Source organism: Saccostrea echinata, unplaced genomic scaffold, assembly GCF_033153115.1.
Source record: "Saccostrea echinata isolate AGI-Se365-2 ecotype Australia unplaced genomic scaffold, CSIRO_AGI_Sech_v1 ptg000003l, whole genome shotgun sequence".
Classification (NCBI taxonomy): Eukaryota; Metazoa; Mollusca; class Bivalvia; order Ostreida; family Ostreidae; genus Saccostrea; species Saccostrea echinata.
This window is the reverse complement of record NW_026889752.1, coordinates 5,012,429-5,028,294: the sequence shown is the minus strand read 5'-3', so window position 1 is coordinate 5,028,294 and position 15,866 is coordinate 5,012,429. Positions and strand designations below refer to the sequence as shown.

The window sequence follows — 15,866 nt, the reverse complement described above, 5'->3', positions numbered from 1 at the left end:
GAAAGAATTATAGATCTGTGCTGCTACAGAAACTTCTTCTCTCTCCGGATCTCAGTTACTGAAGGAAGAGAGTGCCTGAATACCCGCTAATTTTCATTCGAAAAGTTCTACAGTTATCTTGGACGTCATATCGCTAACAAGTACAAAACAGCGGTGGAGATTGAAAAAAAAAATCACGAAGTCACAATTAATTACTGTATCTACTCTCAATTATTTTTTTTAAAATAAAATTATCAACCAATATAATAGCGACATGATTTTTTTTTAACTAGAGTGTATACAAAACGATCATTTATGCGGTACATAAAAGCGTAAAAGTTTGAAGCGTGACCAGGTAATTATTTTCAAAACATGTAAAATCAGATTATCAGGTAGCTCGTCAATCAAATCAGAAGCTATTGTTTTTTAATGTTTGACAGGCGGTATGCTATTGATCTTGAATTAGGTAGATTCCAAGGGCGTTTAAATGAAATTGGGTGTTTAAGACATTTCAATGCCTTTTTAAGATGGTGCATTATTTATTATATTTATTGTATATGTTGGTAGAAAAAAAATGGAAAGAAATGTTTCCAACGCTATATTTATCAACAGAATACATATGGTATATTTAAAAAAATCAGACGTGAGATAATTTGGTTACTATTTGATTGTGTTTGACATTTAATGTAGAGGAAAGATGTTTTATCTTTATAAAACAATTATTCACAGATTTTAGAGGTTGATTGTATGTGGCTTAGCGTCACATTCAAGATTTTTTCATTCATATAGAGACGTCACCGTATGCCGGCGAAGGGCTTCAAATACAGACGTATACTAGGTACTCAGGTCCATTGAGCTGTGAGGGTTCTCTATCGTACCAGCGCCTACGGGAGCTATGACAACGCCTATGACACGCGACCTCGGTTTTTAAGGTCTCTTCCGAAAGACTCGTGACTTTCACATCTAGTGCCGGGTGCTTGGCAAATGAACAGTCACTAGCTATGTTTATGTCTTAGGTTTGACGGAGCGCGGCGACCATGAATCAAATCCGGGCCTCAAGATCACGAAGCGAGTGCCCAACAACTAAGCTACCGTGACCGGGCTTTAAGATGTTGATAAAGAACATCTGTGATATGTAAGAATCAGTTAGCTTAGAAATTAAGACATTATTGATTGCCATAAAACGATATTAATCATTATCAATCAAATACTCTCTATTAACATTAACCACTGTGGACTAATAAGGCTTAATCAATTAAAATTAAATAAGTTTGTACATGTATACACATACTTGTTTTGTTATTGTTTAGAGTCCAACTTGGGTCCTGAAGACATTATAAGCTCTCCTGAGCTTAAGGGTATATTTCATTCATGGCGCATTATCAAAATATACACTCTTTATCGTCAGGAAATCAATTTTTTATGAAAAAAAAATAATATGAATTGCGTAGAAAATGAGAGAACTAAAACTTGTTCTTGCACCACCAAAAATTTAATTTTAAAACAAAACTGTTTAATGGTAGTCTCATGGAAAAAAGCAAACAATACCAACAGCAATTCATACGTACTTTAACATTGATACATGTATATAGTTAAACATTCTCGGTTTTGTTTGTTGTTTTTAATTTTTGCTTCGTTCGTTCATTTTTTGTTTGTTTCATTACTTTTGTAAAAATAAAAAAAAAAAAAAAAAAAAAAAAAAAAAAAAAAAAAAAATGAAAGAAAGAAAGAAATCGGGAGATTAATATTGAAAGTCAGTTATATTACATAGAGTCTAATAATTGTCTAAAAATACATTATATGAATTTTGTTTGGATTCTCCGTATTGGAATGATATCACTTGTTGCCGCCAAAGAGAAATGTTTCAAAAAGTAATTATATGTGGAAGAAATATCGAGAAAATGTTTACAAAAAATACATCGTAATCGATTTCAGTGGCATAACATTTACAAAAAAAAAATGTAATATTTATATTTTGATAAATAGACACCAAGCTTGATTACTTTAAACTGGAAAGAAATAAAATGCTACACCATGAACAACTTTCGTTACACTTTTGTCATTTAATTCCTAGAAATACACGTAACCAGTTATGTTCTCTATATTGTTTTGTTTCATATTTTTAGAAAGTCGTGTATATTTGAAAAGCTTGTTAATAACACTGACATTAACAAATGTTTTACTGTCATCGAAAAAAAAAATCAAGAGAAAAGAAACGATGATCTAGCCAAAAGAAAATTATCTTTGCCAGTCAAGGGTTTCTGATCTGCACCACTTCTGAGAAGCGGTGCGGATCAGAAACCCCTGGTTTGCGATGATGGAAGGGCAGAAAATTTGAGAAGGAAAAAAGAAAAAAAATAACCGGATTCTAGAAGACCATACGAGAGCCTTATTGTCAGTGTACAGGAATTAAAATATATAGCAGATATATTGTTGAAGAAAATATTAGCTAGGACATTACCCCCCAAAGATGGGATAGAGAAATATGTGCAATAAAGCTCTCAACGTATAGCAGACATTCTACTGAAAAGGGGCATCAAAGATACAAACTGACTCCCGGTTTGCATCTAAATTTGGAAAAGTTTTCTGTGATACTGATAAACATGATGTGTATGTAAAGCCAACGTCAAAACATTGCGAAATGGTATGATAAACTTTTATGAAAGTGCTTTCAGGAAACATAGGGTTACAAAGTGAGAGGAAGATTGGTGAAAAGAGAGAAAAGCCTGTTGTAAGAAATATCAGCTAAGGATCAAATAGATGGCACATTGGGTAACCTCACAGAGGAAATCATTGCCTTTATAGATATTATGATAAATGTAGATAGATATGAACAGCATGCCTTCAATTTTTGGAACAAGTTAACTCATTACCTAAGCAGAAAGAAGGAGAGTTTTAGAATTTATACTTGTAAACCTCCAAACCAAACTATATAGGGAAACAAATATACAAAGCATGCAGTTTGAGAAAATATAGATCCTAGGCTCTAGTTACATTTCATACTAGTGTTATTATCCTGGATAAGGTGCCAGTGTGAAATGTTTTTAAGGCATGAAGGTGTGGATCATATATTTGTCATTTGGGTTTATTTCCAATTCTGCTTTATAGGTGTAATGTCAAAGACAAAAATTAAAAAATTAACACCCTTTATTATAATACCTCATTATTGTAATTCTATACAACGCGTTATCTGATTGGTTCTAGATTATCAAGTGACAGGGCCATAACACTTCACATTTCCCTGTCGTTGTCGTGCTTTTCATCATATTCAACCTTCTCGGAGACCTAATGCATTTTCCCGCAATAGTTTCGTTGAACGAAAACTCCCGAGAGTAGAAGACGTCACAATGCCTGGTTCACGTCACAAAATTGCTGACGGACTTCTGTAAATTGTTTCGTAACACTACGTTAAAATTGAAAGTGAATTTAAGAGCGGTGCCGAATTTGTAACTTTATGTTTATTTTTCAAGTTTTTGCTTGTTTCGGTATAATAAACAATTTATTGCATGAATGTTCGGGAAATTGAAGATTTATTCAGCCAAGAATTACCATTTTCCCCTTGGGCGAAGCCCTCGGGGAATATGATTTTTCTTGGCTGAATAAATCTTCATATTTCCCTCACGATCATGCAATAAGAGTATATTATACATCGATGACCCTACCATACAGTTAAAAAAAGTATTTTTTACCTTTTTTCTTCCAAATTGTATAAAAAGCCATAAAACAATCAATATTGTATGCAACCTGGAATGTTCATGAATATGGATATGGCAAAGGGGCATCTGAGGGAATTCGGCGTTCCAAAAAGGACAGCCCATGCTAACGTTCTCCAAGGACATTTCTGAGACACTGCAGAATAAAGGACTACCTATTGCACTTTACGTGTATACGTACATCCCTCCTGAGAAGATACTGAATTACAATAACAGGTCTTTCTTACATAAGTCCTCAGAACAATGTAGATATAAATCTACTATGTACTCAAAATATAAAAAAAATAGTCTATTTCGGTTATGGTATTTCTCAGTTACCTATCAAATTTATAATACCCGAGGAATCTGACATCAAATCAAATAGACAAGATTATTAAAGACCAAAAAAAAAAAAATCTCATTATTACCAGGGCACTAGTATTTTGTTTTCACAAGGTCTTTTTTCGTAATAAAATCAAAATTTTGACCAGTTTTGAAATTCCTCGGCTTTCGCAGAAGGAAAGGATAAGTAAAGTTACAGGGTCAAATGAAGAAAAAAGTAAAAGTTAATTTGAGATACTTAAGTCGTAATTACGCGATAAAGGGTCGTTATAGCGACTTAATTGTATTTACAGGATAAAAATCATTTAATCTTCTTTATTTGACAAATACAAAAAGTCGTTATTACATGTTTACGAGATACAATTAATTTTCATAATTAAAATTTATTAATAGTCCCTATGACGAGATAAGTGTGTCTAATTTTCGAACAAAACTTTTTCAAGCTGTTGTTTGTAACGAGTTTTTAAGCTTTGATTTTATGTTGTATTTTTTTTATTTGTATCTTTTTTATGTTTTTGCGAAATCGTAATAACAACTTTTTATATCATGTATATTAACGACTCAATGCAATCATAATCATGGCTTAATTGTACTTTATTGTTATTTTAACTTTTGTTATCTTCCCCGTATGACCCTATACTAATTAAGGCTTTTGTTTTCTACGTCACGTGTCCTATGGTCGACATGTACCCTTTATTCCTGTTTTAAACCGAAACCAGATTTTTAAAATTCTTCTATTGATTATCCGCCATTATGGCGGATAATAACTGGTTGCTTGTGGCAGCTTTAGATTTTGGAACCACATACAGTGGATATGCATTTTCTTTCCGAAATTCTCCAAATGACATTCAAACTCCGCAGACTTGGTACTCAGGATCTGGAAGTACAGCGTCATTGAAAACATCAACATGTGTACTTTTAAACCCAGACAAGACATTGAACAGTTTTGGATATGAAGCTGAAGACATATATGCTGATCTGGCAAGCGAAAACATTCACAGAAATTACTTCTACTTTGAGCATTTCAAGATGAAATTACATCACGATGAAGTGAGTATTGACAGACTTGATATTGTATGGTACATTATATAGAGATTGTATTCTCCATTGACACTGTAAAGAATATAATTAACAAGTTATTGCATGTATTTTTTTAACTTTGGTCATGATATAATGGACTTGTTGACATAAATATGAATCTTAAGTAACGGAAAACTAGTTACCAAAAATAACATATTAGAATTATATGCAACTAGGTTAAGGCTATCCGAATAACGAGGCCGAGACTAATTCGAGTGTGCATGGCTTTGCGCAGCTTTTTAATTTCATGCAGTCATATTTGCGACATTACACCTTTCCCCAGAAATGTGAATTTAATACAAAATTAACATTGTCTGTAACACCTATGGATCTGAAATTATGATCTCACGACAATAATTAGGAAAAACCGCTGACATGGCTCTAACATCGTCACTGTTTACCGATTGTGTCAGCAATGCATGACGCCGAAGATTGACACATGACTCGTATATTCAAGACGTCCATGGATATTTTACTAAAACTATTGACAGAACATCAAAAGAAACATCCTAGCAATCTAACCATTGCTTTTTTTTTTTTTTTACCAAATTGATTCATCTGCGCCGATAATCCATCTGCACCGATATATACATACATTGTATACTGCAATATGACAATTTTAGAGGTAATGGGCATTGAAAAAATAAACTTTGTAATAATTCCTACACCGACCTAGATGGTCAACTTTTTTGTAATTTCACAATTAAGTGACTTTTTACAATAACTTTCATGCACTTGACTGAAGCAGAAATCTCTAGGGCAGAAATACAAAAATATGGGAAAAATGTGATAATTCAGCGTTTTTCCAACAAATTCATATAGGGTCCAATAGTAAAATTTGACAACTTTTGAGATGATCGGGAAATCGGCACGGTAAACTTTCGATTTTTTTTTTTTTATCTTAAAACGATAAATATATAGTAAAAATTAATTAAAAAAAATTATTAAAATCTCCTAGGGAGGAAATAATTAGACTCGGCTTCATTAATATGCAATTTTTTATTTCGAGCTAGGTTTTGATTTCAATTTGTAAACTTAGCCAATATGCAAAGAGGGTTTTATCACGATTATGATGAAGCATATTTATGATGTCACGTGATTTTGTGGATCATGTGACGGACACTTATAATTTTTCCTCAATGTTATACAAAAATCGCATCGGCACAAGTGACAAATAAACGTTTGTGAACTTTTTTTTACATATGTCACTTAATCGTATTCTACTGTATATAGAAAGTTTTGGGGACAAGTCTTAATTTTACTTGTAAAGTGAATATTTACTGAGAACTTCAACTTACCTACACACGAGGGCATTTTCCCCTCTTCATCGCAATTTATACAAATTAGCTATTTTAAATACAATCCCTCAACACGATTCTGTAAGAGGATATAAATCTCTTATAGATATCTTCATTTTTTTTTTATTTTATTTTATTTTATTTATTTATTTATTTTTTTTTTTGCGTTCATCTAAATTTTCATTAAACATTAGAGAAATCATTCTTTGATACAGGGAAATCAAAATTTTCCAAAAACGTTAAAGAAATGTTTCTTTGGTACAGGGAAATCGAAATTTCAAGTTTTACATGTGAATTAAAAGTACAGGTTTGACATGGAAAGAACCGAAGAAAGAAAAAGGAAAAAAAAACTAAAATTCAAACCATGGAGTTCAGCCGCTACGAATGCCGAAGACAGACCAAAATGGAATGGAAGTACCCATTACCCGATTCTTCACATATAAAGACGGAAATAAATCAGAATACAGGTTTATAGTATCGACCCCGGGTTAAGACGGGCTAAAAATATGGGAAATTAAATTTTAAATAATTCCTGAATGCAAGAAAAAAATTTTTAAAGCCTTCAAGTTGTTTTCTAGATAAGCAAGATCATATAAGTCAAATTGACATTAAAACATCAATGTTGTATGAATTCAAGTTTTAAATCGCAGTTCCCTTGAGCTAGGTAGTTGTAATAAATGTTTTTACGTGAAAATTTTTGTTTTCGTTTTATTTTGCCACCTTTTGCCCCTGTTTAAAGAGGGCAAATTAATAAAAAACAAAGTTATTAGTTTATAACACATTTTTTTTCTGCGGGAATTTAAAACGGGGCAAAATCGTTTTCAAGTGTAAAAGAGCGAAAATAATATGGGGTGAAAGGAACATTATATATGCGGTCACAATATTTGGTTTTTGTCGGAAAAGTCCTCTGAAGAACCACAGAGATTAGAACACTTATAGTTCTGAAACTTTTGTTTTCATTTCCTGCTTTTTTGTAAGATGAAAACACACGTATAAATGTCGTAATCTAAATGATGTACCGAGGTAAAAAAAAAACTGTGTGATTGTCGGCAATTTTTTTTTTCAGCAACTGTCCAGAGAAACAATACTGGAAGACATATTAGGGAAAACAGTTCCAGCTATTGATGTTTTCTCTATGTCAATAGAATACCTGAAAACTCATCTAATGGAGACTTTGAAAAATAGATTGCCCAATGTCACCTTGTCTGATGTTAGGTTTGTACTGACTGTTCCTGCAATTTGGAGAGATTCGGCTAAAGAGTTTATGCGTGAAGCAGCAGAAAAGGTAAGATTTTGAATTCTGTCGTTTTGACAATATACTAAAACCAGTTCCATTATAGTGGCACTTCTCCAGAGTACACCCGAAAGGCCGGACGTATTGCATAGGGGTCCGAATTTCAAAGTAATTGGTTACCAACTTCTAAATTAAGCATGTAAAAATGTAAACATATATTGTTTGGTAGTTTAGTTTTAGTGTTATTTTTTTTTTCTTTTCTATTTCCTTTGGGTTTTTTTTTTTATGTTTTCTTAACTTTTTTCTTTGTCCTGAGGAATGGACAGGACCTCCCAAAAATCTGATAATTTCTATTGTTCGCGTCGTTGGTCATTTTTTAGTGCTTCGTATAAAATCATTTTTGTGACCTTGTATCTATTTATTTAGTAGATCTTACACATCAGGTTTTACAGTGTTCTTAGTCTTCTCGTAATATATATATATATACTGAAGATTCCTTATTTTTGCGAGTACTTATTATCGCGAAATGGCTCTTTCACGTCAAATCGCGAGAACAATAATTCCAGAGTGGACGGCTGATCAAGGGATTTTACATTAATTTCAGCATCATAAAAATAAAAGCGAGAAATTTTATTTCGCGAGTGGTGCTTCTTGCGTTATTATATATATATATATATATATATATATATATATATATATATATATATATATATATATATATATATATATATATATATATATATATATATATATATATATATAGGGGGGGGGGGAGGGGTGTAATAAATTTCATAGTCATGTTCCTATGTAAAGTATTTCACAACTTTCTTTATTAGGCTGGGTTAGAATCAAAAAACCTTGTTCTATCTTTGGAGCCGGAGGCTGCATCAATACACTGCAAAAATATTCCAGCTGAAAAGCTTTCGGGTGGAGCAGGATTGACTATTTTTGAAGCGGGAACGCAGTACCTAATAGCTGATGTAGGAGGTACAAGATTGTTTTCATATTTATTTTCATATATATATATATGTATGTATATATATATATATATATAGAGAGAGAGAGAGAGAGAGAGAGAGAGAGAGAGAGAGAAAGCACAAAGAAATTCACTTTTATAAGGATACCCACATCCGGCCCAGCCCAGGGTTGAACACTCGACCTACGGAAACTGTCTCCTAGCAGTACAGGAACAGCGCGCTAGACCACTCGGCTATCTAGGCAAGTGTAAATGTTGCTTTCGATGCCGATGGAATTCTCGCGGCGCTGCTCTATTCTTTATATATATATTTTGTACAATACTCAGCAATCATTTAAAAGAAAGTAAACACAGAAGAGGCTACGGAAGGATATGCTGTTTAAAATATCAATGATACAAACTGAGCAATTATCCCTACGAAGTCAATTATTTCCGTAATCAGCTTAGATCGATAGGTGAGAATGCTAACATTCAGAATTTTTTTTATTTGTATTCATTTTAAATTGAATTTCAAGGAATTGTTTTGTTCACACACAGTTTACTTTTTTCCCTGAATAATCGATAACAGATTTAAATTTCTTTCAGATAATGCCATTGTTGCGATCGGGTTACCGGTTACAAATTGCTATTCCTTATTATAATGGAATTCATTTAATTATTGGGGAGATACCGTTTTGCCAATTTCCGTAGCTTATTCTATTTTTAAAAAGATGTGATGAAATCGTAATCACAAATCTGCGTTTTTGTGCTAATGTTTTCAAAATAAGCATAATCAAATACTTTTACCAAGTGATTCAGATGAATTTTACATCAATGAATATTTTGCACTGCACTAGACATGATACACACATGCTCATACAAAAAAGCAAATTGTGTACATCCGAAGTACTGTCTTTTTTTTTTTTTAATTTCTTAGGTGGAACTGGTGATTTCACTGTGCATGAAAGGCTCAGCAGTGGAAAACTTAAGGAAATTAGCAAGGCAAGCGGTGGGGCATATGGGGGAATAAATGTCAACAAGAAATTTTTCCAATTTATTTCTGACATCATGGGAGCTAGAGCAGTTAAGCAATTGAAATCGGAGGAAATGAGCGATTTCATTGATCTTGTCAGAAATTTTGAAATAAAAAAAAAGAACTGTTACAGACAATAGTCAGAAAAATTATCTTATCAGATTGCCAGCATCTTTGATGGAATTTGCCACACAGAATAATCCAAATTTTAGGAAAAATGCCGAGACCATGGATTTAAAAGGACAAGTAACATTTTTACAAAATAAACTTAAAATAGACACGGCTCTCATGAAGTCTTTCTTTGCAGAATCTATCCAGAGTATAACAACGCACATTGAGGGCATTCTGCAAAGTTTTCCAAACGTAAAACATATCCTTTTAGTTGGTGGCTACGGCGAATGTTTAATTTTACAAGATCGTGTAAGAAAATGCTTTCCGAAAACAAACTTGATAGTTCCTCAAGACAGTGGACTTGCAGTTTTAAAAGGAGCGGTGTTATTTGGGCACGATCTAAATATAATTTCTGAACGTATACTGAGATACACTTATGGAACAGATACAGACGCAAGATTCGATCCGGCTATTCACAGCAAGGATAGAAAATACGTAGATGATTATGGAGTCACAAGATGCAAATATTCCTTTTCAGTATTGAAAAAGGCCGGTGAGAGTATTACTTCAGATGGCCACAAAGTCACTCGAATCGTTGCTGCACTCCGTAAAAACCAGTCAGCCCTGAAATACACAATATTATACACCGAAAAATCTGATATCGTATACATCAATGATGATTGCAAGTTTCTCGGGAAAGTAAACATACCGCTTACCGGAAATAAGGATACAAATAGAGAGTGCAAAATATCAATTATCTTTGGGCTAACGGAAATTCGTTGCGAAGTTACAGAAATGAGTTCTGGAAAGAAGGTTGAGACAACATTTGAAATGTTAGAACAACAAGAGTACAAGTAAAAAACATTTTATTTTTGACAAAATTCTGATAGATGATTGATGAACAAGAAATTAAAATTGATAGATATTATGTTCCATGTCAACCATTTGGCACATTGTTGAAAAGATAAGAAGACTAAAGAGTCGTGAACTTTACTGTGTCGTTACGTGAAAACAAGTTTTCAGTGATATTTTTTTATCAAGTTACCAAGCTTTATAGTTATTACCTTTATATTGCTTGTAAAATATACTGAAATTGGTTGTTTTGAATGTGAAAATTTATCAAGAAATGTGTTTTAACTATATGTACAAGGGTTGTTCAAAAAGGTAGTGGACACTCGCTACAATTTTTATTACAAGAAATGCACTGGCGAGGGTGTACGATAATAAAATCAAAGAAATACACGATATTATTTAACCACATTCAGAATCATGTGATAAATCCGGATTTCGTATTTTTATCAGAAAGCAACGGTTTTCAACATCTTGCAGAATCTTTCAAATTGTATACGCCAACAGAAAACCGTTTATGCCATTTGGAGTGATACTTTAAAGAATAACATAGTTAAAATTGCCATATTCAAATTCAAGATGAATGACTAAGTAAATGGTTTTTAGGTATTGCCCCTTCAACGGTTAGCACACCAAAATCAAAGTATTTGAAATATTCCGATTCTGATTCTTGCCTGTTGATTCAAAGATTTCCGTCGTCTCTAATGGGGTTTCTACCAGGTCATTTTTGGGCGTGTCTCAGTCTTATCTCGAAAGAAAGCATAGAAAAGGTGTATGACTGTACTGTCATTACTTTATTATTACGTATATAAATATCACATAACATTTAATCATATTTGAATACATATTTACACAAAATAAACAAGAAATTGGAGAATTCCAATGCAAGTGACAAATCAATGGATGACATCGATCCTCAACTGGCATTTGCCAGCCATCAGTTCAATTTAATGAGAATAAGTCATTATTGCTTATAACCATGGAAGGTTGAACAGCAGTTAACCAGCGATGACTTGTATAGCAATTCTGCCATAAGGATTGCTGGGTGGGTTCAAATACTGAGACCAGCAATACAACCGCCAAACTAGCATTAGTTGTCATACAAGGCAACGATAGCTACAACATACATAATTCTTGAGCAACTGCACACGTTGACACAAGATAAAACTAGCAAAGATATGCACCATCTAGTAGTAGCTGGGATGGGGTGGGGTAGGTTTGGGGTGTCAGTGGAAGGGGGTTAGCGTCAAATTGTCAGTTAGTATTAATAGTAAGAATTTAGCTATGCCAAGTACATAGCGAACTGGGATTAGGATTAGGATAAATTTTGGATAAGAAATTGATCAATGCTACTTATAGGAAGAATATGAACAGTGAATTGCCTAGATAAGACAGGTGAATTCCATCACAAAACAGTTTTGTTTTGGAAGTTTAAATGTCGGGTTTAAATTAAGGGGCCCTGTAAGTATGGTGTACAAATGACCTATGGGGGCTATTTTTGCATTCATATGAAGCAAAATTTATTAAAAAATTCTACATGAGGAGAAGAAGACCTTGCTGTGGCCTTCAACTCGATCAAATATTATCAATTAACAATAGTTACTTCTATTCATTTGTCGATTCGATATACATTGTATCCCAGTGAACTTGAAATAAATGATACTACAGAGTCTAACACATCTGCTTCATATTTGAATATTTCACTAGAGAGATATATTAATGGTAACCTAACAACAAAACCTGATGGTAAACGTGATGACTTTAACTGTTCTATCTTCAATTTCCCTTTCTTATGTAGCAATACTCCGTTCTTAATGAGATCATAATGAATATTCATATCGCATCGAAAACGAGGCTAAGGTCGTACGTATCGAAGTACAACAATTATGGCCGATAATAAGTTGACAGCGTCTGCTACAAGCGATCTAAGCTTAGTGCCGACAATTTCGTTCTCTTTTGTCGAAGACATCATAAAGAAGAACTCTACTAGTTTAGGTGCCAAAGAGATATCCAAAGGATATAAGTATTTTAGCGAGAAATACATCACAGACATCAGAGGTACGTAAACATGAAAAATTTTCCCATGAAGGGGGCGGGTCAGATGCTCGGCGTATATAGTACAAAAACGGAGACCGGTAGGTCTCATGATTTTGTTTTCCCATTTTAGTGGAATCAAGTTCAGTTGATTATGTAGAAAATTATCGATTACTCTAAAAAGTATGTCATATATGAAAACTTGGATGTAATTTTTTTTTATAGATTGATGTAGGCCTAGTGTAGATAAACACAATATTATACCAAGATTGCAAGGGCCTCCCCCATCAATATAAATATACATTTGTTCCAACTACCTGAGTAACTGACAAGGAATTTACAAAGACTAAATGATATTAGATTTTTAATACACATAATTTAATATTATTACTAAATATCTTTGCAGTGTACAAGATGAGTGATGGTTGTCTGGTCCGAGCTCGTGCCTTCAGATCACAGAGAAAAAATGAGTCGCCACATGACTTAGAGGTAAACATTGAAAGGCAATTAAGCAACATTACTTGTTTTAATAATTATGTATTTCATAATGCATATGCATACTGATATTTAGTACTATATAATGTGTTATAAATTCTAGATAGTTTTGAAAGAAGGGCCAACTTATGACAGAGATTCCAGCAAATGTTCATGTGCCATTGGATTATCTGCTTTATGTGGACACATTACCGGCCTCCTGTACTGCTTGGCTCACATGAAAACAACCAATATGAAATTGGTTCCCAGAGATGTTGCCAAAACATCACTGCCCCAGACATGGCACATACCCAGGGGTGAGAAGATAAGTGGGAGCTCATCAGACAGCACAGCTGTAGTTGGATATGATTCCCAGAATCCCTACAGACAGCCCCGAGGAATCCACTCTACACTGTACAATCCAATTTCTAGTAATACTGATGTGCTCCCTCTATCAGAATTGTGTGACAACTTAGCAGCCATTGACAAGTCTTGTCTACTGTTGACCACCATAGACCTTAAAGACCAGACAAAAGACACTGACACAAACTTTTGAAAGTTTCCTCGTGGCTCACCTATTGGTGTTCAGCAGAGGATGAGAAGTGAATATGTGTTGAACATTCTTGATTGTGAGGACTTTCCTACATTGCCAGTGAAAAATGTGATGATAAATAGTTTGTTGGTGGCATTAGACTACACAAAAACTGTGAAACTGAGTTCATTAAGTGTGAGCAAAGAACAGGCATCAGATATTGAGGAGATGACTCGGCTACAAGCTCAGGACCCCAAGTGGCATCGGATCAGACAAGACCGGATCACAGCATCGGTTGCTGGAGATATCGTGAGGAGAAGAAAAGGTAAATAAAATACAATGTGCAACTGTACATATATTTATAAATATTGTTTACATTTCTAAAACTTTAATTTAAGTCATTCAATAGTTTAAAGCTTTCATTGAAAATTAGCATAGTACTTCTAGTTACATGATCAAGTGAGATATTAGTTATTTAACCAAAAATTGACAATTTACCATTCTAGAGTATGAGCCACTTGTTGAACGACTCAGGACAACCAGAAAAGTTGTGACTTCAAGTATGCGCCATGGGATTGCATGTGAACCTATAGCAGCTAATGCTTATGTTGAGGTAAACTATTTTAAAAAGTAAATATGTGTATACTGGTAATACATATATAACAATTCATTATTGATAAATTTCATTCATACATTTATTACAATAAATTTTCTCATCTGTACATTTAATATCCCTCTTCAAAACACAACCAGTACATGTATTTCATATTGTAGGCACTAGACCGAGAGGTCAACATATACCCTTGCGGACTAGTGGTAAACCCATGGTCACCTTGGTTGGCAGCTTCACCAGACCGTAAAGTATACTGCCCTTCCCTTAATCCCTCGTATGGATTGCTGGAAATCAAGTGTCCAGTTAATCATCTGTCAGATTGCATATTCTTAGCAAAGGATGAGAATGGATACAGACTGAAAAAGACCCACAAGTATTACTATCAGATCATGATGCAGATGGCTGTAACAGGGCTAGAGTGGTGTCACTTTTTTGTGTGGATGCAGGAGGAGTCCCACCTGGAGCTGATAAAATTTGATCTTGATGTTTGGTTGGACATGAAAGCTAAACCTGATATTTTCTTTTTTTATCACTATTTAATTTGAATAGAATCATGTTGCTCATTGTTGTTGTTTTTTGCCAAAAATTACTTCCACTACCTGTCAGTTTAAGAGCAAAATGACTTTATGGAAAAATTTACAAAATTTCAAAAATTTGACTCTGGATTTAATTGAAAAAGGTAAAAATACTTTCAACTTCAATTATTTTTATCTATTAAGACGAACATACTAGTATTTATAAAAATCTGTAGAATAAATTTACTACATAACAAACACTGGGGAAATAACAAGTTACTGCCACTTGTATGTGATGAATATTTACACAATCAACTTTAACACTGCCATATAATCTTTCTAGGACCAGTCTTTAACAAGGGGACCTCTAAACAAAGTAAGCATATTTGCTACTGTCCAAAGCTGGTTGATTGACCCTACCATACTAAGAGGAATAATAGCATCAAACAAATGGAATTCTTTAACTCTGCGTATATGCCGCTCAATATGAATTCTAAGTCTGGCAATTGCTTGAGTTTCTTCTACTTCTTGTGCAGTGAATTGTCCTTGACTCATTAGAAATGGGGGTGTGTTAACATCAATCCCAGTTCCCTCCAAAACCTTCTGTAGGGTAAAACCCTTATCAGCCATAACAGAGTCCCCCCTCTCTAGCAATTCTATGAGACCACTCAGTTTAGTAATTTCTACATCTGAAATACATCCAGTATAAAGGCTTGACAAAAAGGTAAGGGCACCATGAGGAGCAATACCCACTAGCCCTTTCCAAGTATGAGAGCTTTTATATGTAGAATAAAACTTTGATCCAAGAACAAGTCATGAAGGCCTCTCTGTTTTGATTTCTGTGCAGTCGATAATAATGCGTGTATTTGGATACAAACATTTAAAGCAGTCTGGCATTTTCCTGTAAATTTGTTCTCGTGATGGCCAAATGTTTATGCTACCCAAAGCAAAATACAAAAAATTTGTCCAAGTAATAATTTTTCTGCTGACTGTTGATAAATGACAATTAAACCTGACAGGAAGATCTTGCTCCAGAAGCCCACATTTCAGACGACATAAAAACATGAAAAGCTCATCAATTAATAACATATTTCTTTGTCTACCAAGAATGTTTGGGTTAGTGTT

General features: G+C 33.8%; 1 protein-coding gene and 1 pseudogene across 1 annotated transcript; both read left to right on the top strand.

The window, feature by feature from the left end:
• Window positions 1-4,766: 4,766 nt before the first annotated feature.
• On the top strand, window positions 4,767-10,582 carry LOC133178622 (heat shock 70 kDa protein 12B-like). Its single transcript, XM_061313353.1, has 5 exons — window positions 4,767-5,063; window positions 7,458-7,676; window positions 8,462-8,612; window positions 9,518-9,723; window positions 9,755-10,582. The coding sequence occupies exons 1-5, from the start codon at window positions 4,767-4,769 to the stop codon at window positions 10,580-10,582; spliced, it is 1,701 nt and encodes a 566-aa protein (XP_061169337.1).
• A 1,798-nt stretch (window positions 10,583-12,380) lies between these two features.
• Window positions 12,381-14,771, top strand: LOC133178782 (uncharacterized; annotated as a pseudogene).
• The last annotated feature ends 1,095 nt before the right edge of the window (window positions 14,772-15,866 follow it).

Excerpts from the sequence above, each read along its gene's own strand:
- LOC133178622 (XM_061313353.1), top strand. The coding sequence starts at position 4,767 with ATGGCGGATAATAACTGGTTGCTTGTGGCAGCTTTAGATTTTGGAACC. Across the intron at positions 5,064-7,457 it reads TGAAATTACATCACGATGAA|CAACTGTCCAGAGAAACAAT; the intron begins GTGAGTATTGAC and ends TTTTTTTTTCAG. Across the intron at positions 8,613-9,517 it reads CCTAATAGCTGATGTAGGAG|GTGGAACTGGTGATTTCACT; the intron begins GTACAAGATTGT and ends TTAATTTCTTAG.